Source organism: Chionomys nivalis, chromosome 3 (assembly GCF_950005125.1).
Source record: "Chionomys nivalis chromosome 3, mChiNiv1.1, whole genome shotgun sequence".
In the NCBI taxonomy this organism is placed as follows: Eukaryota; Metazoa; Chordata; class Mammalia; order Rodentia; family Cricetidae; genus Chionomys; species Chionomys nivalis.
This window is the reverse complement of record NC_080088.1, coordinates 455422-481320: the sequence shown is the minus strand read 5'-3', so window position 1 is coordinate 481320 and position 25899 is coordinate 455422. Positions and strand designations below refer to the sequence as shown.

Below are 25899 nucleotides of genomic sequence, written 5' to 3'. Positions count from 1 at the left end.
CCAAAAGTAGGCGAGTCCTTTATTGACATCACACAGATCTCCTATGGTCTCTGTGTTTTACATAACAGGGGAGGAAGACAGTGAAGGCAAACTGAGGCATATTAAAACATAGCCAGTTCCACCACTTCCTGTCACAGAAAACGATCCTGCCCGTGATTCATGTCAAAGTACACAGTACATAAATGACACTCGTGCCACACACCACGCTACAGCATGTGTTTGCACACAGGGCCGGCACCTCTGCAACACATGTCTACAGAGACGATACTCAGAATGCGAATGGGAGAGGTATAACAATGAGGCCATCAAACCTCCGGAGTACAACCATCTCCAGGCCACATTCAACTGCTGAGGCTGGAACCAGCGGGAGTCCCCAAAGGGCACACCAGCAGAGCCCTTGGCGCAAACCACCACCTCACCAAAAGACAAGAGCCTGAAAGAGAGATTTGTTTGATTAAACGATTTTTAGTATAAAACCTATTTATAAAGGATTTTCCATTAACTTTTAGAGATGTGGCTCTGACATTTTAGGTGAGAACTCAGCAACTGTCAGGAAGAGATGTGGTAACCTAGACATCACCAAAAAAAAAAAAAGCAAAAAAACAAAAACAAAACAAACAAAACAGCGGTTCAATGCTGGTAAGGCTGTTTAATGTTAAGACCAGCTTTATGATTTTTATAATCGTTCCCTTTCTAGACTCCATCGGCCAGTGCCAGTTATAATCTCACAGGTCTCAAGCAAAGCTAGCATGTCACTCATATAAAAATCCACTATGTCTCCAAAGACAAGATGCTCTGCCCACATAGTGAGAAGTCGAAGGACACTGCCCCTTTCACGCCTCTACCAAAGTAGAGGTGACTTGCTCTGAGACAGAACAGCTATCCTTATATAGGCTTTGTCATGAACGACCCGCATCAGCCGCCAATCAAGATCACAATGAAATGACACTGACCTAGTCCCATCTGACATTAGACACCATGGCCGGCCACAGTGGCCAGTGGCAGCCTCTGCCTTGACACAGCTACTATTGCCTTGTCCGTTAGCCTTTGCTTGGTCAGTGTTATAGGCAGGCCACCAACAGGGTGCACAGAGTGTCCCAGGACCATTCTGTTCCCATGAGGGACACAAGGATGGACCAGAAGCCAACAGGGAGCCCTGGTTCTGCAAGAGGCAAGCTAGGTCTTGCTGCGTCGGAGCAGTGTGGCTGTGGGGCTCTGGCCTCCTTGGAACTTGAGGCTTTGCAAGTTGATGTGGGCTCCATGTTTGAGCAGCGTCTCCACAGTCTGTGAATGCCTGCCCTGGGCAGCCAGGTGCAGTGCACTGAGGCCTTGCTCATCAGACAGGTCAATGAGGTCAGCACTGACAAGCTCTTCCACCACCTCCGAGTGCCCATGGGCCGCAGCCAGGTGCAGTGCTGTCTGATTCAGGGGCCCCCGAGCCAGCACGTCAGCCTTCTCCTCTACCAGCAGCTTGACAGTGGCCAGGTGTCCATTCTGGGCTGCGAGGTGCAAGGCAGTACAGCCCTCTGAGGTCAAAGCCTCCTTGTCAGCACCACGATGCAAGAGCAGCCTAGCAGTACTCGTGTGTCCAGTCTCTGCAGCGACATGCAGAGGTGTTTGTGCCTGCAGACTGCAGATGTTGATGTCAGAGCACATGTCAATAAGGATGCGGGCCACACGGTAGTGACCCCTCTGAGCTGCCAGGTGCAGGGGTGTCCTCCCGTCCAGTGTCTGGGCATTCACACTCACCCCAGGCTGCTTGGCTAGCAGCTTGACGATGGGCAGATGGCCCTGCCAGGCAGCATAGTGCAGAGGCAGCCAGGCATCCTTCCCCTGCAGGCCCACGTCCACACCACGGCGTAGCAGGGTGCGTACAATGTTCTCCTGTCCGTGCTGGCAGGCCACATGCATGGGTGTTCGGCCCTCAAAGTCCACCTCGTTGACAGAAGCATTCTTCTCCAGTAGCAGCCTCATGCTGGCCTCATCCCCATTCTGGGCCGCAAAGTGCAGGGCAGTCCACTGGTCTTCATCCTTGGCATTGACGCTGATCTTCCGGGCCAGCAGGAGCTCCACGATTCCCCGTACCCTCCGTTCCACAGCCATATGCAGTGGTGTGGAGCCCTTCCTGTTGGTCAGGTTGGGGTTGGCGTTGTTAAGCAGCAGCCACTTGACACACTCCTCCTGTCCTGCCTCCACAGCCAGGTGCAGCAGGCTGGCACTGCTATCCAGAACCAGGTCCACATCCTGAGGCTGCAGAATCTTCATCAACTTGCTGGTGTCCCCTGACATGATGGCATCCACTAGCTTCTTCTTCTGGATATCCGTGGGGCCCAGATCTGCAGGGAGAGGGGGTGCAATGTCAGAGGTCTGAGCAAGGCCACTATTGCAGGACAGTCAGGTGGACCACATCTTCAGGGATGCTGAAGGACATTCAGGGTACATCCTTTACTTTCAGGCCTTTAAGCATTCACCCTGTGTGCTTATTTCAGATCTAATCTAGGGAGACCTTGGGCAGTGCAGTTAATGTTTCCAATGTTCCTCTGCCAATTTGCAGAATAAAACCAATCTGGCTTTTCCAAGGTTGGAAAAGGCGAGTGACCACATTCCTCCCCCAGCAGCAGGAGGATTGCTGAAAATCATTTTTAAAAAGGTACACCAAAAAATGAAAGCCAGACAGGAAAACAATCTGCCTGAAGACTTAGAGAGACTCCAAGACTCTCCTCCTGGGGCTCTACTGGTCTGTAGAGCTGGTTTCTGGAACGTGAAGAGGATTCAAGGAAACATCACATAGGGGGTTTCAGGAAGGATCCTCAATACTGGGTTTCTCAGGACACACTATTAGGTATTTGCAATGGAACTTTTTATTGAACCTAAAAGTCCACTGCCATTACTGCGAGTCCTGAGTCCCATGAAAAGACTCTCCCTCTGCAGGTAGAACATTCTCCAGTTGTTCTATACAGCAGTGTGGGTATAGGTGGTACAAACTGCATTCTTCTGTTGTTTTAAGACAGGGTCTCTCTCTGTGTAGCCCTAGCTATCCGGGAACTTGCTTTGTAGACCAGGCTGGTCTCAGACTCAAAGAGATCCTTCCAAGTGTTGGAATTAAAGACATGAACCACCATGCCATCTTATAAGATGGTACCATCTCTCAGGCATGACATCACCAGAGACAGCTAAATCTGAAGAAAAGATTTAGAAATATACCTCTCTGGGGCAAATAGTGATACTTCTATGGCTGCTGTGAAATTAGTCCTGACTGTCCTTTTTGACTCTGTTGTCCACGACTTGGATTCTGTTCTCCCTACCCATCTTTGCAAGACATTTCCTTAACCTTCAATGCTCTGTTACCCAACATGCTACTGGAAACATCCCTGAAGGCTAGTAAGATCTTTGGCACAGCGACCTGAACTCGACTCCCTCATGCTAGAACCTAGATTGGAATGGCTGTGCTTTACAAAGGAGCCACAGCATTCAAGTGTCACCACCTCCCAGGACAGTCAACCAAGACTGATGTCAGGCTATGCAAGAGTAACCGAGGGGGCCCATAAACACAAAAGCTTGGGACAGGGATTATCTGGAAGTGTCTGAGTACGGGGCACATGGCTGGCACAAATAAAGTTCCCATTGTCACTAGGTCCACTGGATCTAACTTGGCCTTTCCAGGTTGCAGGCTTGAGGCCAGCATCTGTCCCAGTGTTGGCTCAGCCAGATGATGTGGCCTGTCTTCCCTGCATGCTACATAATGCCCAGCAGAACCACACTACTGATGTGGGAATTTCTGGATTTGTGCTCTGAGCACCAACTATGCTGATGATGCCAAAAACTCATGAGAGAAAACAGAAAGAACACAGGAATCATCAGGGCAAAGAACCGGATGCATCAACTGCTCAGAAGCTAACGTAACGCACAAAGAGTTGTGTGCAAGCTCACCAGTGCGCACAGCCACTCACCGCCTGTTGAAGATTCCCGCTCAAATGACAGTGACAGTGATCCTCTGGAAGAGAAGGCTGAGTCCACCGAGGACACCCCAGAGAGCCTCTTGCCACTGCTGGAGGATGGCAGCTTGCACTCAGAGGAACTCCGGCTGAGCTCCTCAGGGCCTTCAAGAGTCTGGGAGATCCCAGAATCCAACTGTGACAGCAACTCAGAAAGACTGCAGTCATTATCGAAGGGGGGAGCAGAGGCACGCTTGAGGCGCGAGGACTCGGGCCTGGCCTGCAAAGATGGAGAGGATTGTGGTGAGGACTCTGCTCCTCCAGCCTTCATGTCAGGGTACAGAGAATAAGAAAAGGGGACAAGAAACTACTGACCACAGAGCAGAGGTGGAGGTCCCATAGCTGTGCATTACCATAGACAAACAGCACCAAGAAACCCTGAAACTCAGGGCTGCAAGGAAACCTCATGGGCCTCCAACACCTTCACAAAAATAGAAAAATTTGCACGATATTGCCTCTCACTCAGGGGCACTGTCCATGTGTAAGGACCAAAGGCAGTCCATGGGTAAGCTGTGAGGGCACAGAACAGGCTAGGCCAAGTTCACCCATAACAGGCAGCCCAACAAAAAGCAAAGAAGAGTCAGGCTGGGGATCTCCACAGCTCTAACAAAGCTTCAGACTTCTCAAATATGTCAGGCTGGCTTGGGGCTGTGTGAACAAGAAAAATAGGGGGCTTTTACAGGTCCTGCTGGTGCAAGAAAATCAGATTTCCAGCGACTAAGAATGAGGATTGCTCACAGCTCTGAGTTCCTCCTCCCTTTGGGAACCACTGGCCTTACTAAGTTTGTCACCTGTGTACTATATCATGTCTACTTGATGGCCACTAGCATATCAGAGTTGGCTCTGCCCCTTTCCTGCTGTCAGGATCACCTTTGTCCCCAGCTCTCACCTGTCCCATAGTTATTCTCCTGAGGAGAAGCTGTCCAGTGCCAGATGAACCACCACCATCACTCCCAACCCTCTTAACAGTTCCCTGACCCCCAGGCTTAGCTTCAGCCATTACCCTCATGCATTCAGTTAGCACTGGCCTTTGGAGTGTCTCACCACCTCTTAGTAACTGTGTGGTACTTGTAACTCAAATCATATATGAAAAGATAGATTACTCAGATTCTCAAGCCAGACCATCTATCTGGGGCCATCTGCCCTTCCATGATCTCCAGTGTGCTGGGCAGGTGGGGGACCCCTATGGGGCCTATATTTCTGGAAGGAGGTGTGTAGAACAGGCTCAGAGGGAAATGGGGAGGAATTTTCAGAAAAGAGGTTGGACTGGAAAATCCTACCACAGATCGGAGACCTGAGGAGGCCTGTTAGAGATGCTTACCTCACTCTTGGGTTCTGGAGAAGTCTTCTCACCTGACTCGTGAGCCAGGTCTTTCACTTCTTCTTCAGGTTTTTCACAAAGGACTTCAGTTTCAGAGGTAATTTCTTTGAGGGGAGAAAATAGAGAGTTATCACCTAGATATGACTCCTACATAATTCTATGGGGACAGAAACAGAGACACCCCAGTTTCTAACCAGTGGAGGACATGCCCAATATCAGTGCTGGTTCGTAGGAAAACCCCAGGCATCACCAGAAGGCAACCCAACCACCATCCTGAGTGAGCAGTCATCTGTAAGGTCTCATTAGGATCAAAATGGGTTCTCAGTAACCTACCAGACCCAAAGGGTTAAAACTATCAGGACTGGCAGGTGAGCTCCAGGCCACTCATGTCTCCCTAGGTTCATTGAAAAGCAATCTATCAGGTTCACTTTTTTATCCCAAAGGTACATCTGTCCATGAGAACAAGACCCTAAAAGAAAGGTTGCAGGCCACTAGCCACCCCTAGCTATCTAAAGCTATACCATTGTACTTGAACTTGAAATCTAGGATTCCAAGCTACCTGGAGGCAAATGGAGCCTGCTGAGAGCAGAGGTGGACATTGGTTCTAACCATAGTTCTAACAAGCCATCAAACCCAAACACTGCTCGTGTCGGGCCCCCAAAGTAGGGGATGATGGGCTTGTTTCATCCCTGTCTTTACGCACATTTTCCCCACCTGAGCTTGGCCCTCAACCCTGCCATGGGCACTGACTCTATGGCCCGTGTCACTGGAAGCCCCAATACGTGGTAATGATGAGACAGGGAAACAGGCAGGGGCACTCACCTTGGAAGGTGGGCCGCACCTGTGGGTCTGCATGCCAGCACCTCTGCATGAGCCCTATCAGGTTGGCACAGGCGCGCGGCCGAGGTCTGCAGACAGGTGGGAGCTCTGGGCGGTGGCCCTTCACCACTTTCACCATGATGTGCAGAATGTTCTTCTCATCTGCAAAGGAGAGGCACACGTCAGGACTTTGAGGAGCAGGAGATATGTACGGACAAGTGCTTGGGACACGCTGTGGCATGCCTATCACCTGGGACAATACCATTTCCCTTTCTAACCCTGGAGCTTTATTTAACCCATATCCTTGTTTCTACAAGTTTTAAAAACTGTCTCATGAGCACAGCACAGACTGCCATTATTTGTTATTACCAGCCCTGCACAGGAAGGGCTTCAAGGCGACTCTCAGTGGGTTATCTTCTGTTCATCTTATACCATGCGGCCCATCAGCCGCTGGTTCCCATGGGCTTTTCCCCACCCCTGCATTCCAAGCACACCCTGCGGAGCAGCAGGAGCCGATTGGCAGGTATGGAAAATTGGCCCACAGTCACCACCGGCTGCCAGGGTTCCACACTGACGCTTTGTTCGCTTTCCCGTTAAGTCTTGGGCAATGCCTATCTCTTCAGTATCTGCAGGTTATTTCCACGATAATCCAGCCTTCCAAACCCAGCAAGCCTTCCAAATGCAACAAAAGTCAAGAAAACACCTAAAAGGTTTTCGGATGGCAAAGCCAGCCAGATGGAGCCTACAAGACATCCTGCACCTTGATTCTCCTACCTAAGAGACAACTAAACCTGAGTGCCTGATCTTTTACACACCACACACCCGACTTGAGTCACTGCTATCAGACAATTTCACATCCAACAGGCAGACTGTTACACCTCCATGGTGGACCTCCATTGGGGAGGGGGACACAGTTGGAAGAGCGAGCAGTGGGGGCAGGTGGGATGAATGGAGGGACGGCTCAGTGGTTAAGAACACTGGCTGCTCTTTCAGATAACCCTGATTCAGTTCCCAGAACCCACATGGCAGCTCACAACTGCTTGTAACACTAGCTGCAGAAGATCCAATGCCCTCCTCTGACCTCCACAGACTCCTGCACACATGTTCTCAATCAGGCACACACATATATACATAAAATATATTTTTTAAAAGAACAAACAATGGAGGACAGAAACATAAGAAAACCACTCTGCTAAGTGTTCAATAAGCTCCCAGCATAGCCGAAGTTTTGCTTGGAGAATCTTGTCTCTACCCTTAACCTTCCCCATGCCTGGCCTGAGTGTGTGATTGAGGCAGCAAGGGGCTCTCACTCACTGATATCTGTCTGTTTGGTGCTGAAGACTGAACCCAGAGCCTATATATACCAAGCATGGTCTATATTTTCAAATATCTTTGGTCACTTCCCACAGTGTGGTTATCCAGAAACGCCACAAAAGCAAAGAGACTCCTCTTACCAATGCAGCTAAAAAGTGACTCAAATTTTATAAACTTTTTATTTTTTATTTATTTATTTATTTATTTATTTATTTATTTATTTATTTATTTTTGGTTTTTCGAGACAGGGTTTCTCTGTGGTTTTGGAGCCTGTCCTGGAACTAGCTCTTGTAGACCAGGCTGGTCTCGAACTCACAGAGATCTGCCTGCCTCTGCCTCCCGAGTGCTAGGATTAAAGGCGTGCGCCACCACCGCCCAGTCAACTTTTTAAATAAATTTTATGAACTTGAGTTGATGTGGTATAAGTTCTAGGGAGGACAAACACATGAACGTTTTTACTGCTGCTCAGTGTGTTTAGAATGGTTAGCTTAACACAGTAGATTCTGTCACGTATGTTTTATAACATTTGCTTTTGAAAAAGAGAAAGGAAGGTGGAGGGAGAGCAGAAGAAATTAATGGTTGGATGATAGGAAAAGCTAATGGAGACAGAGATCCTCTGGGGTGGTAAGGAGAATGCACTGAATTCAAGGAGATAGGTACTTTAAATGTTAAAACCGGTGCCTTGCCTGGGCAGTGGTGGCATGCACCTTTAGTCCCAGCACTTGGGAGGCAGAGGCTGGCAGATCTCGGTGAGTTTGAGACCAGCCTGGTCTACAAAGTGAGTTCCAGGACAGCCAGGGCTGCTATACAGAGACACTCTGTCTCAAAAAACAAAACAAAAAACTGGTGTAGATGTAGACTTTTACCAGGACAAAACACTAAGTGGCATCAAAGAACAAGGCACAGTCTGATGGTCCCACAATTGATCTGTCCTGTATGTAAGCCACCTGCAAGGTAAGCTGGCTGTGGCCTCTAATGTGTAACGGGTCTACCAGAGGGTTGGCTCTGAAGCCCTGGGAGTCTCAAGCATGAACCAGAGGCACTGTGGAAGGGCTGGGAACGTTCAAGGACATGCCCATTGTTTCCAGGCAGAGCCACTTACCTGCAAAGGGCTTCTTCTGTGTGAGCACGCCCCAGATGACAATGGCAAAACTGAAAGAGAAATGGTGAGGTATCAGTTGGTGTTGGAGCCTCGGGTTTGGTAGAGTTCTTAAGCATTCTTGAGCTCTGAGCCGCTGTCTCACAGGGGCGCAGGTCAAGTCCTCAGACATCTACGGGCACTTTCAACCCTGTTCTTCTCTGCTGTGGCTTCAGTCCTTCAAATCTAAGTTGGGTTCTGACTAAGATGCTCTAAAAGGCCCTTGAAGGTTTCATCAGAGTAGCTAAAGAAAATGTACAGGAAGTAGTAAAAAGCAACCAGCTGAGCCCAGAAGCCTCTCTTAGCTACTGGGGACATATGTTTAGATAAATTATTCTAGATACACTGAAATAGCCCAATTTATCTAATTAAAAAAGAAAGAGAGAGAGAGAAGAAAAGAAAAAAATAAAGACTAAAAACTGAGCTTAACTCATCAACTGGAAAATGCAGGTTCGAAAGTTAAAGCCAACTTTAAAATAAAGTACTGGAGTCTCCCCAGACTCTACAAGCCCTGACTAGTCCCCAGAGGGCCATTCCCAGCGGACTCACTGCTTCTGTCAAACCAGTCAGCTGGGCCTGGTGACAAAGGACTGAGCTGGCTGAAATGCAGCCCTCACAATCTGAGGAGGAAAAGGAGGCAGGTACTCAGATCCTGAAGGATATCAGGTCCAAAGGAAACTCCATTTCCCCAAATTCTGATGGTTAGAAAAGCCAGCATTCCTCAGGAACTTGTGGAATCAGTGCCCCTCTACCAGAAGAAGCCATTTCCCCCATCACTGGAAGAAGAAAGTGGCTGTCATGGTGCCTATTAGCATACCAAAGCTCATGCAGTATCACGAGTACCTGCTACATATTTCAAAGTCCATGCTGGCATCCTAGCTCTTCTCAGTTCTTGCCTCTCCCCACACCCTAAACTTCTCCAGCTCACGGACGGACTCCTTTCCCTGCAGCTACCCATTCTCCTTATAACCTGGTTCTAATCTTCCTTTTTGCCTGTACTTTGTCTTCCTCCCTCTCTCCCTCTCCCTCTCCCTCTCCCTCTCCCTCTCCCTCTCTCTCTCTCTCTCTCTCTCTCTCTTTCTCTCTCTCTCCCACTTTTCCTCTGCTCTGTTCTTGCTTCTTCTCTTCTGGCCAGGTCCAGTCTGCTGGCCATGCTCAGTCTACTATTTTCTTTCTCTGCTCTGGAATCTTCCAGATGCCTCTGGCTGTTCTCTCTCATATCTATAATAAAAATCTTCTCCTTAACCAGACCATGGAGCAATCATGTTGTCAGCTTGTACACTGGTGACTTAGGAAGAAGTCGATGTCCTCCTTCAGAGGCAAGTAAACCATACGTGTGAGCTGCTCACTTTGGGATTCAGAGGATTGTGAGCTTTAAGAGCCCAAACCCACCCACCCACTTATGGATCTGTGGACTACTCAAAGCAGGTTCTTCTGTCAGACAAGTAATAAAATCCCATTTTACGGAAATAACTCATCATGTACAACACTGAGCTGGAAACTTTTTTCTAACTGCCTCTGCCTAGCACCAGCCAAGAACAGCCTCTTTCTCAGCCAGCACCACCCACAGGAAAGGGAAGTCTTTCCTGTGCCCGGGGAGCAGGTAGCCACCAGCTAAAACCCTCAAGTCCAACAGGCACACACCATTTGCATGTGGACCAAACTCCATGGCTGAATGGTACTGGAAACTGCTGTTCAGGACAGGACAGAGCTCCCTGCCTGCACAGAGGGCATGGTGGCATGTCACACACCTGTATACATCATGTTTGGTGTCAAACAACCGACTCTTCTCACGGATGCGCTCTGGAGGGAGGTAGGCGATTGTGCCAAAGAGGCCATCCATGCTGAGGTCATGGGAGTGGGACATACCATTGCACTTGGCCAGCCCAAAGTCGGAAATCTGTAAAAGCAATCCAAAGGAAGCATGTCAGCCTTAAAGGGAGCCAGAAGAGGTTATGGCATGTCTCCCTCTGTCATAACAGATGATGGTTCCCCAACACATGCTATAGGGGCTCACCCCCAAACAGAGAGGCCGAGCACCAGGCAGCCCTGTCTCCAGTAAGGCGGGAAGCATAGGGATATAAAGGGTCAGGCCTGGATGCCCTATCAGTATAAACTTGATGGAATTTACTTCGAGACAGAACTCAGAAATGACAGCCGGCCCTATGACTGTAAGGCTTCATGTCTGCCCTGGTAGCTGATGGTCACAGTCAGCATGAAGGGAAAAACAGCCTTCAGCTTTCAGGCAAAGGGAGCCACGTGACAGGCTGGGGCTGGGGCGTTTATCATGCACAGTCAGTCCGGTTATGCAACCTTCCAGCTGGGGCAGCTACAAGTGCCAGCAGGTCCTTTAAAGCACAACACACCTTCAGAGGGATTTAAAGTGAGCAAAACACACGCCTCATCACCTTCCGGGCTCACCGGTCTACTCCAGATATGGAGTCCCCTCCCTTGATGATGATGTCACTGCAAGGAACCCCCATCTCTGTTTCCAGAGTTCACAGGTCCCCCAGTGGCGAAGGTGTCCTTGTAGCTCACACCACTACTGTAAACTTGGCAGCCATCTCTGGGAGTCTCCCTTTTCTGCCTTTGGCACTACATCCCGGTGCAAACCAGACCCTTTGAAGCACTGTGTACATAAGCCCCAATTCAGCACTAAACAGTCTCCAGTGTACAGAGAAAAGGCTCCTTTCTAGTCTCCTCCAAGGCTGATGTGGTTTTAAGCCTTTTAATTCACTCCTGGGCTCGTCTTCAAACACACCCAGGTAGCAACAGGAAATGGGCTGAGTCAGGACTCTTGTTTCCAGACTGGCCATGCCCATGAAGGGAGCCCACAGGCCTGGTGTCATCGATGCTTAACACCTAACGGCAGAAGACTGGTGCTGGCTATGGATGTTTCAGAGCTGGCATGGCCCTCTGTCTGTCTCTGCTCACACTAAGCCAGTGTTCAGGCTCAACAGGCCTTTAGGGCCCTTCAGGTCTGCCCACTTTGAAAGACTCCATGGCTTCAGGAGAAACAAGAACTCTGGAAAAGCTGCCAGCAACAACGGCAAAGTCCCGCAGGTTGTTCATGCCGCTTAGAGTTGGGAGACAGGGCTCATGCATTGTACCTCTCAAAAAAATTCAAGGAGAGCACCTGAAATGCTGAGAGATTTGGGGAACCTTAGCACTGAGCCATTTCTTTTTCTCTCATGAACACTGGGCACAGCTTCAAAATTCATTTCAAGAAAAACAGTACTGTAGAAAGCCTGGCAGTGAAGGCACACCAAGGTGAGGTACTCGGGAGTTGAGTGAGGGAATTTTCTCTCTTATCCTCCTGCCCAGGACAAGGTGGCCTCCTCCCCCAGCTTTCAACAGTGGACACCCAAGGTCTCATGATGCCCTGACACCGGCACCTGACTCAGTACCCCAAAGCTCAGAGTGTACAGGATCATAGCCCCTCTAATTCAGAATAGTTACACCAAGCTACCAAAGGCCTCTTGCTATCTCAGAAAGGCTTCTTTAGACGCAGCAGCAGGAAGAACCTTTCTAGCAATGAATAAGGGGTCTGGGAATATCTGGAGCTGGTTCTAACTTGGATATTTAGCATACTAACAGAGAGTGACATAGGAAATAATTTAATGGACTTGACCCCAGGCATCAGCACAATCAGGCTGTGAAGCATCAGTAGTACTCACACTGAGCACAGGCTCAGGGCAGCGGTGCCTTTCCAGACACAGGGAATGAGGCGGGCCCTGCCTCGGGGTCCCAACATGCGCAGGAGGTGCAGAACCCTCAGCACCACAGGCTCCTCCTGGGAGGTTGTTTGTACATGATAAAGAAACTGTATTGTATAAGAACATTTCTGTTTGTTTTCAGCTTTTTGTCAGTGGCTAACTTCTGTGATAACAGCCTGGCATCACCCAAAAGCAGCTTTTGCAGAGCCTTTCAGGGTGGGGTGGCACAGGTTAGGGGGAGGCCTCAGCATCCCAGCTTTGGGACAGCATCCCTTCATGCTAAAGAAACACCTTCTCAGTCAGTCATGGTGGCGCATGCCTTTAATCCCAGCACTTGGGAGGCAGAGGCAGGTGGATGACTATGAGTTCAAGGTCAGCCTGGTCTACAAAGAGAGTTCCAGGACAGCCAGGGCTGTTATACAGAGAAACTCTATCTCTAAAAAACAAAACCAAACAAACAAACACCTTCTCATCATGACTCCACAGCTTCCAGTCCAGTCATCCAGCTGACATTGTAAGAACTACAACCGTCATCAGGCTGAGGGGACAATGGCCTATAAGGGAATGCTAGCACAGAATTTGTCAAAGACAGCTTACTTCTTCAATGGGAAAGCATTAAGAGAAGTCAGCACGCAGACCTACAAAGGACAACCTACTCGTGACAACTGGGGCATCACTTTGTACTCCCAGAGGTGCACTGTGTGAACACTCACTCTCACTGATCCAGATGACAACCCAGAAGTGAAGTGTCTCCTTACCATACCTCTCAGCAAAGTGACAGAGCTGGGGAGCTGTGTCCTTGTCCCAGCTCCTGGCTGACAAGGATGACATTTGGAAAAGAACAGTACTGTGCCCCCCCACCCCAGAAGCACACCACAGCTCTCTCAGACACCCACATCCCTGTCAGGAGAGGAGGGCAGCATGCAAGGGAACGAGATGGAAACATTGGCTGTACCTGGGGTAGCTGAGGGACTCTGCAGAGACCCTGGGTAGAATGACTTGGGGGCTATACCAGACTCATGACCCCAAGGGCCTAGGGAAGACTACGTGTCAGGCAGCTCCCATTCAGTAGTTCTTGAAGACACAGAAGTTTTCATACACCATCCAGCACTGCCTGCTATTTTCCTTACCTCTTCTCAAACGCCCAGAGTTTTTATACGATTTCTGAGCTCTTTCTTCCACCTAAAGGCTACCCTCCCTACTGCATACAGAAGCAGAGCCTGCCCCTGTGAAGGCCAGTCCCACGTATCCAAGGGCTGTCTGCATACCCGACCACTCTTCACAAACCACTCTGGCCTCCTGGGACAGTGGTATGTCAATAAGCAGGTTTCCTGAACACTGTCATGAATGGATGGCAGTGGGTCGAGCCAAGATCTCTGGAGGCCATCATTTCAACCTCTGCTCCCAACCACAGCTAGAGTAATCTAACCACTCTGTGGCCACCAAGTGACTGTACTACACCTCTGCTCTGTGGTGAGGTCCCGGTCCAAGGTAAGAGGCTTGTTGTTATTGTTTTCTTTTTCTGGTATAGGTTACATACAGGACAGCCACAATCTTAAGAATGTGCCTGAGCCCACAGGTCCTGTTCTGCCCAGGAAAAATGGAAGCCAATTCCTGCCAGCCACAAGCAAACAAAGGCCAGGAAACTCAGATCACAAGAAGATGCTGGAAGCCACCTTGGAGTTGGCTCATGCTAAGTTGTGTGATATCCTGTCTCACTTTTCAGGATGTAAAGGCCATGACTGAGCAACGTCTATCTAAGCCACAACCCATAGCTGTTGCCCAGAGTGGAAATCAGTTTCTCTGCCTGGCTGAGTCTGAGTGCTACAAATACCCTCAACACATGCTCCACAGGCCACTGTGTACTGAGAAGCCCAGTGGTACGCTGAGCCTCCTAAAGGACAGGCCAGCAGATTGGATCTGGAAGTGTCAGGCAATCAGACCTACCACAGTGACATAGGCTGGGGACACTGTTCCTTGTATGAACACTGCTTGATCCAGGGTGCTCGGTCCCATTCCCTCGCTCACGCCCATCTACTTTCTTGCATCGAGAGAAAAGGCGGTTGTGCCCAATACTGTGGGTCCATGGCCTGGGCTGCCCAGGTCATGTGCATGTCATATGAGAAAAAGGCCCTGACAGATGTGTTGCCCCTGGTGTTGAGACAGAGGTATCGAGAGGAAAAAACATGTCCAAAGCCATACAACCTAGTGTAAACTGACAAAACTTTCCAGGCATATGGCACGTGTTTCCTGTGTCATTCATTCTTCATACTGTATTTTATCAACTTAAAAAGAAGCAAACCCTATAGGCCTCAAATCAATATTACTGCCCACAGCTTCCTAACAGGACAAACAGGTAAAAGAGTCCTCTTCACAGACTGTCAGGATCACAGCAGACCCCACCACTATGGAGTCCCAGACCACTGAGGAAAGACACGTTCCTTTATCAAAGAACACAAGGTCTCTCTAGTTCACAGCCCAACTTCTGATTTCACAAGACTATAAGACCTGGGACCTCTAAGTCCCTGGTCTGCTTCAGGGTGCTCAGAACCTAGGACATGCCAGGATATGGGGAGAATCCCATGGGTTTATAAGGGTCACCCTTCCGGATCAAGTGTAACCAGCTGGGCACTCTAGTAGGTCTTACAAGTAAGAAAGGCCCTGGCTTCAAGCTTTCTGATCCAGGGACAACCACTTTGTTTCACTCCCCAGGGCACGCGCTGCCCTTACCTTGACATGGTAGTGGGCATCCAGCAGGATGTTTGCTGGCTTTAGGTCTAGATGCAGCAGTGGTGGAGACATGCAATGCAGGAAGTTCATACCCACAGCTGTCTCATGCACGATGCGGAAGCGCAGGTCCCAAGGCAGTGGCTCGGAGGCTAGCAGTTTCTCCAGGGAGCCCGTCTCCATGTACTCCATGACCAAACCAACAGGTTCCTGGCATATGCCATACACAGGCAGGATGTAGCGGAATTTGGCCATCTCCATCTTCTTCGCTTCCTCCAGAAGTTCCATGCGCTCCCTGAAAAAAATCCACAGGTGTGAGAGCATGCAGCTGTCACCTAGCAGGACACAGAGCCACTGGCCAGGATACAAGTGATAAATGCACACGTGTGCAAAGTTCACTGTCACATAATTAAACACTGGGCCTTCCAGAGCTTGTAGTCCTATGCTGTTCACACCCGCCTCTGCAATGGGGTCACTGTGAGGACAGAGCCTAGCAGTTATCTGGATACCTAGGAGCAACATCACATCCCTTGTCAGGATGGAAAACTGCTATAAACTATCCAAGAACCCACCCTCACCTTATGTTCTAAGTCCAACTCTTTTACTGGCTCAATCACTCCTCGATCTAATCTCACACTTAACAGAATTGAATCTAACAGAGATTGGCCAAGGGCACGAACAACTGGTCACACTGGTTACACTGAGCTTGTCTATATTCCTCTAACTACCCATGAGTGGACAACAAGACATTCCATATGTAACCATCACCTTTACGCCCAGGATATTTTTATCATCCCCAACAAACTGCACCCATTAAACACCCACCAGGCCCCCACATCCTTCTGTTTCTGAATCCAGGTGCCCCAAATGGGTGGAATCATCTCCATCACCCTTCTATGTCTGCCTTTCTTCATGAGGAGTTTCCAAAACTCATTTATATTGTTGCACACAACCAAGTTGCATTTGTGTGGCCAAGAATGGTGTGGGAATATATGCATTTTGCTAATTCAGCCATATGGCTATGGCCAAGACTGCTTGTACTGATTAGCTTTTTTTGTTTTTGTTTTTTGTTTGTTTCTGTTTTGTTAACTTGACATAATCTGGAGTCATCTGAAAAAGAACCTCAATTAGGAAAATGCCCTGTAGGCGTATGCGCCTGTGTGTACATGTGGGGGTGTTTTTTTAATTTACAATTAATGTGTAGGGGGCTCAAGGACAGTGTGGCAGACAGTACTGGGTTTCATAAGAAAGCACATTGAGTAAAACATAGGAAGCAAGCTTGGAAGCAATACTCCTCCACAGCTTCAGTTTCTGTGTCCTGGTCCTTGTCTTGCCTTGACTTCCCTTTAGGACAAACTGTAACCTGTAAGATGAAATAAACCCTTCCTCTACAAATTGCTTTCGGTCAGTGTTTTATCACAGCAACAGAAAGCAAACTAAGACACTGTTCCTACCTGCTGACTCCTGAAAATAATGCTACACCTTCAGGGAAAAATGTCTAGAGAGCCCTTGTATGAGTTCTTCCGGGTATCTGCCCAGAAGCAGAGTTGCTAGATCATGTGGCAGGTCTATGCCTAATGTCCAGAGAGGCTGCAGTGCTGTTTCCTGGTTCCTCACACAGAGACAGCTGAAGCACTCACTGTATTCACCAGCCACAGCCAAAGGTCAATTCTTGATGTTTGTACAGATGCGAATTGCTGTGTAATAGTCTGTGCCAGCAACAAGGGTCAAAAGTCTCAGTGCGCTCAGGGTAAAAAGTGCCATCCCAAGAGGGTGTGACCAAGCTACATAGGATCTGGGTCAGTGTCTCTCCAAATACACACAAGAAAGCACCAAGGAAGCTGGGAAGAGGTTCCCATGCCAGGAAATCTGCTTTCTAGAAATAAAGAGTTCCTTAAAGGAAGCTTCCAGAACCATTTCCAGAGAGACACGTTGGAGCTGCGAGTGTCCACACATAGGCCTGGAAGGGCTGAGGTGCCCTGGGGCCTCCCCAGAAGGTAGTTTAGCACAAAGTCCTACCTGTAACCTGAGACTAGCTGGGTTTTCATTACTCCCCCAAAGGGGCTCTTCTGGGTCTAAAGTGCCTGTTGGGAAATCACCAGGAGCCTGCTGGAAGATCCAGAATGGTGCTAAAAAGTCACTTCCTAACCTGGCCTCCCCCTTGAAACTGTAGGGGGTCTCCCAGGCTTCTGGGGGGGGGGAGGACAAGGGCAGGCAGAGCGGTGGGCACAAAAAACCACAGCAAAAAGCAGCTCCTCTGAGCATTGCACTCTGGCAGGGGAAATTGCCACAAGTTCTAAGGGCTGAAGAGCTCAGCCTTTTGCCAACCAGTGTCAATCCTACAGGCAGATCTTAGTCCCCATGAGCACCCACTCTGAGCCTATGCTGGGGTGGCAGGCGGCAGACCTCTGGCTTTAATGAAGCATCTCGAATGAGTCACTAAATGGCTTCGGAACAGAGTCTAACATGGCGTGCTGTCCGGTCTTCTGGAGACATTGCCCAAAGTAACTAGTACAGGTGTGCAGGGCCAGCCCATGAGCCCCTGAGCTGGGTGGATACACTGATCTCGCACTAGGATCTTGTCCACTGCTCCCTTCTTTGTTGGAAGATTTCAAGGGTCCAACCCCAACAGGAGGCAGACTCCTAACACTAACAGTTTAAAACGGTGGGAAACTCGCAGTCCTATTCCTATACTCCATAAGAATCTGAAAAACTGGCCCCTGAAAAGTTAGATGCTCTGGTCAAGCATTATCGAAATAAAGCTGGTACTTGAAGGAAAAGACAGCTGAACTCCTAAGGACTGGGCTGGTCAGTCCCACAAACAACTGAGACCTGCTATCAGCAACTGCTTTTGCTCTCTTTTGTGCTAAGAAAGAAAGTTATAAACGGTGCAGTGGTGGTACACACCTTTAAACCCAGCACCAGGGAGGCAGAGACAGGAAGATCTCTGTTGAGTTCGTGGTCAGCATGGTCTACATAAGATGTTCTAAGGCAGTCAGGGCTACACACAGAGAAACCCTGTCTCAGGATGTGGGGGGGATGAAAGTTATAATTTGTGACCCTCCCCATCACCCCACTACTTTCATTTTATTCTATAAAGTAGACAGTCTGCACCTTCTGGTGTGTCCTTCCTGCCCAGACAACGGCACTTCTGAGTATAGGGAACCACCAGCAAGTGATACGAAGAGGTACACCTGTCCATCCCCAGTCTAAGGAGCTGGCAGTATTCATGTCTGCAGGTTGGCTGCAGCATGGGCCACTTTCCCTCCAGTGGGCAGCCTTACTCAGTCAACCTAACCAATGTCTTTATTTGCCCAAAGGATTTAATACACACAGCAGCTTCTGCTGGTAGCTCTTAGAATCAACTCCCAGCAGCTAGTACTACCCTTCCCACCACTCAACATCCAACAAGTTCTCCCTCTCTGCCCAGGCCCTTTCCAGAACACAAGCCTCACTTTAAAAAGAACAAGGGCCATAGGTCTGCTAGAGAATCAGCTGACCCCTGCTGTATTTACACACTTAAGTCTACACAGAAGGCTGGAAGGAACTCGTGACATCACCCCCCCCCCCACACACACACACACCCTGGACCGGGGCTACATGCCTCAGAGTGCTTCACTGGAAAATGGCCACTGTTTGCTGGGACAAAAATCAGAGCCTAGCACTGAGGCAGAGTCCTGGGATATCCAGAAAAACTTTTCAAAGCATTTATTATCTAATGTCTTCTGAACTCAAACACCAACATGCCACCTGGGCCACCACTTGGGGCAGGAAGCTCCAGCCTTTACGTGTTATCAGGAGCACCTGCCACTCCATAAGCTCCTAGCCTGGGAGAGGCCAAAGGACTCTTTAGAATTCATCATTTTTGTGTTATTGGTTCTTATCATTTAAAATACATCTTTCTCATAAGGAGTATTTCTGACTAGTATTGATAACACAGAAGGAACTGTACATTTGTAATTGTTACCATTGTTTTAAAACCTGGAGGGATTTTCCAGCTTGTCGTAGCCTGGATGCCTGGGTGGGGCAGAGATCATGGATGGCAAGTCCAGGGCCTGCTCCTGGTCGCCATTCTGTTACATTCTCTTCTTTCTGCTCACAGTGAACAAAATGTTTCTGGGCCAAGGAACCCACTAACGCCAGGTTCTTTAAAACACAACTTGATCTTTGCTTCTACATGGTGCAGGAAGGCTGGGGTTACATCCTCATCTCTTTTGTCCCTGGGAGAGGGGCGCTAATTCGGTCTCTGAGAGGAAAGAGAAGGGCACCTCTGCCCCACTCTCACCCATCTGGGGGTTCTACTTAGAAAACCTCGGCACAAACAGGACCAGGTTAGAGTTACAATCTCTAAAGACACTTTTTGGGGGGCAGCACTGGTTCCTAAATCCAGAAGCTCACATGGCCAGGTAAGGACTTAACCAGAAAGTGGTAGTCCCAGCTTCCCCCACAAGTTTCTTTTTTTGCTCAGGCTGACCTTGAACTCATGGCAATTCTCACATCTCAGTTTCCTGATTACTAAGATTACAGCCCAAGAAACTTTTTAAAAGCATTTACAATAATTCTCCCACATCCCATGTACACATAGCATAATAGCATAATGTGGTCTCCCACCAAGAGACAGAATCAGAGTACAGAAGAAAGTCAATGATAGCAGACACCCATCATTTCTAGGAGTTCTACAGAAGCCATACCTCTGCCTCCCAGCTCAGTAAGAAATTCCAAAGACCCTGGGATGGTAAGAGGGGAGTATTCCATTACTGAAAAAGGGAAAGCGAACCTAAGACCAGCCATGAATGAGCTTGATGCCTTCAGGGAACAGGGGAGTAGAGGAGGATTCAGTAACAGCTGCCAGGGAACCTGGGAAGCTTTACTGGGAGAACAGTATTTCAGCCTCTCTGCTAGGCTCCTGCACACCACTCCAATTACGTTCCCAGGAGCCTCAGAGGGGTTCCCACACTGCTATTTTTAAAACTGACAAGAATCAGGCTTGTCCAATTGTCAGCTCTGTAGTTACAGAGCTGGGGTTTGCTCGGGCTCGCCCTAACTAGCTGAGGCCCAACTCTGCCTTAGCAGCTCCTGGGCCCCTGTGCCAGGGACTTTGTTATTCTGAGCTCCTTAGCTGGGATCAGAGAGACGCATGGGGCCTCTGGATCATTTTGTTCTAAGGGTGCCAGCAGGCCTGCTTCCCGGTACTTGTGACCTCACAAGTGATAGTCAGCAAGTGAAGACAGCCCTCTCCCCAAAGCCAAACAATGGGACTTTCTCCCAAGAGGAGAAATCTGATCAGTGGGAGGTCACTCATGAATTGTGTCAAGGTCCTCTAAATGTCTCTGCCTTGGCAGAAATTTCACAAGAGGCTTTATGAGTGTCCCAGACCTGATTAAAGCCCCACCTTCCCAGAACAGAAATGGAGGGTCACGAACCACAGAACGGGTAAAGGCTGGGACCTGCCTGGGCAGCTGCTAAGGGCCAAGAGACTCGCAGTCATCCTGCAGGGTGAACAGCCTTGGCCAGTGAAAACAGGACTGGCCCACAGCTGTGGCTAAAGTGACCCCCTCACCCCCAAGCAGCAGGTAAAGGACATAAATGACTCCCAGCTATACACTATGCAGCAGAGGTAGATGTTAGCTGGCTTGAAGGTGACTGTGGATGGACCCTGTCCCTCAATCAGCTTTGGACACCACCTCCAGTACCCCTGGGGAGGTACAACAGCCACTCCTTAGAAGCAAAGTAAGCAGAGCTTTGTTGAGACCCACAGAGGGGGAAAAAAAGCTGTTTCCTCTTGGCAGCTATGGCTGGTTTACATTGTATTTTTCTTTAACTTTAAAAACAACAACAACAACAACAACATGGTCTTTCTGTATCAGCGTTTGTCATCCAATGGGTCAAGGCCCCTTTGGAGTTGCTTATCAGAGATCCCGCATATCAGATAGTTACACTCGATTCATAACAGTAGCAAAATTACAATCAAGAAGTAGCAACGGAATAATTTTATGAGTGGAGGTCACCAACACAAGGAACTGTATTAAAGGGTCACAGCATTAAGATTGAGAACCACTGCTGTACAGAGTCCTGGAACTATGTAGACCAGGCTGGCCTTGAACTTACAGAGGTCCTCCTGCCTCTGCCTCTTGAGTGCTGAGATTAAAGGCGTGCGCCACCACGGCCAGGTTCTTTAATTCTTTTCAGTTTACTCTGTTCAAAAGAACTGTACCTAAGTTCTACCTGTCCGTAGACGCTTGCTAAATGACCAAAAGAATACAAGACTGCAAATACAAACTATTGTCCTTCCCTTTAGAATTAACCCAAAAGGGCCTGTCAAGCATCTGGACAGAAAAAGATCCCTCAGAAAGCTTTAACTTTAAGAAACACGAGACACCTGAAAGCATGTTAAGGAGACGAGGGAAATAATTACCCCCTTAATGAGATGGATGTGATGCCCAGGAAACCCCTCCTTTGGGGCAGCTGCCTGTAGGTCCTCACTGGGTGCCTTCCAGTTTTTCTTTTTTTTTCCCTGGCATCCTAATATACTAAGCCTGCTCGTGCTGACATGCTGGCCACCTTCCCACTCTCCATCTGAAGTCCTTCCCCTCTCACCCCTTGCCCAGGAAGTGGTCCCACTATGGAGGTCCACTGCGGAGCCTGCCCGCATGACCTCTTAATTCAGAGAGCAGGACTTTCTGTTTGTCTAAGCTGCCAGACAGATGGACGCTTGTTGGTCCTGTTGTTTTCTTCTCTCAAACTTCAATAAAATTATCCTCCAAGGCCATGTTTATATCCTCTTATCTCTGAGCTTAAGATCTTGCAGAGAAGACGCTGTGTTCACTGGCTGGGGGCTGCACACAAAGCCCCTAGGAAAACTCTGTTTCTTCCTCTCGGTAACGCTTTACAAAAGCAGGACTATACACCACAACGGCCCAGGGAAAGTTAGCCTCTCTCAACAGCTGTTTCAAGCTTCAAATACAGGCTGGCTAGCTTGCAAGGCAAAACAGGTCGCTCAGAACCAAGTGAATTCCTTAACATTTCCCAGCCTGGGAATTGATGTGAGTTCCTCACACCACAGGAGCTTAAACACCTAAATGTGGCCTGGGTGGGAGAAGTCAACTCCACATAACAAAAGCGCAAAGCAGCCAGCCCGACCTGGTGGTGGCCGAGTACTTCCTGCTGGGTGCTGCGAACAAGCAACCACAGGCAGGGAAGAAAGGCGTTTGCAGTTAAAGGACACACAGTTCAACACAGTCTCTCTGCAAGTGGAAAAACCCTCCCTGCAACCTGGCCACCCAAAAGACAAGCAAGACCTGAGGACTGGATGACTGCACAGTACATTGATACCTGGGGTGGTTCAACTTTACCCTGCAATATCCAAAATCTGTGTTGTCTCTGACGGTGAATAATATTTACTCTGCCTAGAAAACACAATTCCCCACAAGTTCTAAGGGCATAAAAATCACCCCTGAAGAGTTCTTTTATTTCACCTTTGAGAAAGTAACTGTTGGCTGCTATTCAAAACGGTTTGGATTTCACCAAAATAACCACAGGGTCTCTCCTGGCCTGAAGGTCCCAAAGGCTGGGTTGGAGGAAGGTTTACACAGCATGGCAAAGTACACGGTGATTTAAGACACTAGTCCTCACTGTACCAGTTTCTAAGAAAAACTGGCTTATAGCAAAAAGCAAACAAGCACACAACAAAACGCCCAAGAGCTTTCTGACACAGTCGGGAGAGGGATAAGGTGTAAATGGAGTAATATACCGATAATAAACCATCCTCCTTAGTGTCACTCGGGTACTGCCATGGTCACCACTCCGCAGTAAAGCTGGAGTCCAGAGTTCCTGTGGTTTAAGGCAGGTCCTGCAGACAGTCACGGCTCAATGGGGTTTAGAAGGGATCTTAAACTGGTAAAATGCAAATACTACGTCCATGTCAGCTTGGTTAAAAAATAAGCCATTTAAAATGTGCTGTTTTGTGGCTCATAGATAAACTATCAACACCCAACGTAAGCAGTGCAATCTGGGGAAAATGCTTTTGAAGAATCTGCCTCGCACCTCATCTCCGAATTCACGCACAGACCACAATAGCCGTCGGGTTTACCGGGCTCAACTCTGAGTCCTTTACAATCGCTTTACAATCCGCTAGGAGGGACAAAGGTCCAGGGTGCCGGGGGCGGAGGGGGAGCAACTGCCAGTGTCAAAGCAAGACGTCCTCCCTCGGCTTCCACCCGAAGTCCCCTAAAACGAAGGTTTGCGGAGAAAAGCGGTGGGCGGAATCAGATCCCGGACCCAAAATGGACCTGGAGCCCTTGGAAGCGGCTGCGCGCTGCGGATGCCTCACACGAGCCCAGCCGGTGCTTCCGATTGAAATAATTACGGTCTTACATCAATTTGTTCTCCAACGAAAATTAGTAAGTGGAACTAAATCTAACTCATTCACAAAGCGCGGAGGCCCACACGGCAATTTCTCTAAGCCGGGCGCGGACCGCAGCGCCTAGGTGGGTCCCGGGAGAGCCCGACGCGCCTCGCAGGGCTCGGGGCCACCACGCCGGGCCAGCTCCGGATCCCAGAACCTCCGGAGCTGCGAGGTGCCGGTGGCCTGAGGGCCGCGAATTCTTCTCCCCGGATCCTCGCGTAGCGCGCAGCCCCCCATCCAGCCCGGCCCCACCCGGCCGCTGACCTGTCGTCGACGTGCAGGCTGGGCGAGCACTTGATCGCAAGCCACGTCTTCCAGTGCACGTGGCGCACCTTGTACACCTGCCCGAAGCCGCCTGAGCCCACCTTCTCCCAGCCTGCGAACTCGCCCGCGTCGAAGGTGCGCAGCAGCCCCAGAGCCCACCGGCCCCGGCCCTCGCCCTCCATCGCGTGCGGATCGCCGCTGCCTGGCTCTAACGCGACCGCCCAGGTGCTCAGGTGCGCGCCCCGCCCGTTGACGTCATTTCCGACGCTCGTCCCCGTCCCGCCCCGCCGGGTCTGGGTCCACCCCCGACGCCCTCCCGGGACCCGGCGCCGGGTGCTGCGGCTGGCCGGCTTTTCACGGAAGGTGTAGTACAGTACGTACGGAGTTCGCTAGTCACAGTGCTGCCACTCCGTGAAACACGGCAAAGAAGAAAATAGAGTCTCTAACTGGGACGTGGACTTAGATCCGATCGCCGAGCTTGCTCAGGTTTCCACGGTTGTGTGTGTCTTCGTTTGCGAACGCTGAGCCCTACACAGTGTTACCGTCTTGTTCAGTTCGTGTACCCGACACCAGTCGAGAAAGAGGGCATTCGGTGCCCTTCTGGGGACCTTTTGTAACTGCAGTCTTAGTCCCTGATGATCACTAATCTTTCTTTCCTTTCCTTTTCTTTCCCTCCTCTTTTTTATTTTTCTTTCTTTCTTTTAGAAAGCATTTGTTTATATTAAAGAGTTATATAGTACCCAACCTTTTGAATTGGTTTTCCACTCCACTTGCGTCTTGCTTTTTCATAGAACTCCTCTTAGGAGGCAACTGGCTCCTTAAAATTCAATCATCCCTACCCTATAGCTCAAGCTTGTAATCACAGTACTGAAGAGGTTGAGGTAGGAGGATCACCTCGAGTTTGAGATCAATCTGGGCTGCAGAGTGAGACCTTGGTTTAAACACACACACACACCACACACAAATGTACGAAATAATTCTCCATTTCAAATACAGAAAGTTCATTATGGAAAAAAGTGACTTTTTAAAGGTAAACAGATGGCTTGGGAAAGGAAGGCTAGTATAGACTTGTTCACCTTCAGGAAAAGTCTCAGTTTTGGGGAGACGCTGGGTCAGAGGTGGAAGTGCCCGTGACTTCCCCACCTTCAGCAACACTCATGCTATTCCTCACCAAAGCAGATGAATAATGGCCTCACAGGAAGAGAAGAGGGGGCGTTACAAGGACATGATGCTGGAGAATCTCATCTGAGAGGGAGGCCGCCCCAAGTTATAGCTGATGACTGAGCCTTCTCCCCTGATCCCCACCTCGCATCTGGCTTCCCAGTGGAAGAGCCCACAGCCCTAGCACCACATGCTTGCTTGGGGGTGGGGATGGGTCTCCTGGGAGCTACAGACACAGCCTTCCTTCTCCACAAATTTCTGAATCCAAGGCAGCAGATCGCTATTTTAAACTCATCTGTAGCAAATACAAGTATGTTTAAGCTAACTCTTTAAGAATAATTTTTTAACAGATAAAAATAACTTGGAAGTAAACATAGTCATTATTTTCGTGAGAAAAAAAGAATTGACTAGAAAATGAGTCATGGCACCCATTTCCGGGGTACAACCCTGGGTGCCTTTCTCCCCGAGTTGCTAGTCTCACCCTGCCTTCTCAACACCAGGGAGGGGGTGACTAACAGCCCATAGCAGTCAAGTAATAAAACACTCCAATTTCATTTATTTAATCATCTGTGTGCATCACTCAACAAATATTTATGGAGTGCCTGCTGCAGGCTGCATATGGAAACTGGAACCCAGGGAGACCAAAACAGCCAGCCCCCACCAGGACCTAGATCACAGCATGGAACTGGCTTCGGATCCTCCCTCTTCCAGATATGTCACTAGGTTTAGCCCTCCCTTCTGACAGTCTGCTAATTTGTAAAAGGGGACTGTCTCTGGAAGGCAGGGCCTAGATCCTGCTGGAGGAACACTCACCAGAAGGTGAAGTTGACATCTCCAAGTGGGAAGGTAAAGTTGTGAGTTAAATACACTGTGGGTCTGAAGACAAATGCACAGATTAGAAGAAAAATACTCAGGGAGCAATAATGCGAGTTCTGTGCTCCAGAACTGGGAGGCGGCTGAAGGATTTCTGAAACATTAATGAATCTGATATGGACAGAACCATGTTCAGAGGAGAGTTTGCTCACCAATGAGGCACTTGA

The 25899-nt window shown here is 49.2% G+C and overlaps 1 protein-coding gene across 1 annotated transcript; it reads right to left on the bottom strand.

Moving 5' to 3' along the window:
• Nucleotides 1-12: 12 nt before the first annotated feature.
• Ripk4 (receptor interacting serine/threonine kinase 4) lies at nucleotides 13-23906 on the bottom strand. The gene is made up of 8 exons (XM_057764885.1): nucleotides 23699-23906; nucleotides 15034-15325; nucleotides 10339-10487; nucleotides 8552-8601; nucleotides 6139-6297; nucleotides 5317-5420; nucleotides 3951-4215; nucleotides 13-2336 (listed from the first exon to the last, which is right to left on the bottom strand). The coding sequence occupies exons 1-8, from the start codon at nucleotides 23878-23880 to the stop codon at nucleotides 1177-1179; spliced, it is 2361 nt and encodes a 786-aa protein (XP_057620868.1). The 5' UTR covers nucleotides 23881-23906; the 3' UTR covers nucleotides 13-1176.
• Between the last annotated feature and the right edge of the window lie 1993 nt (nucleotides 23907-25899).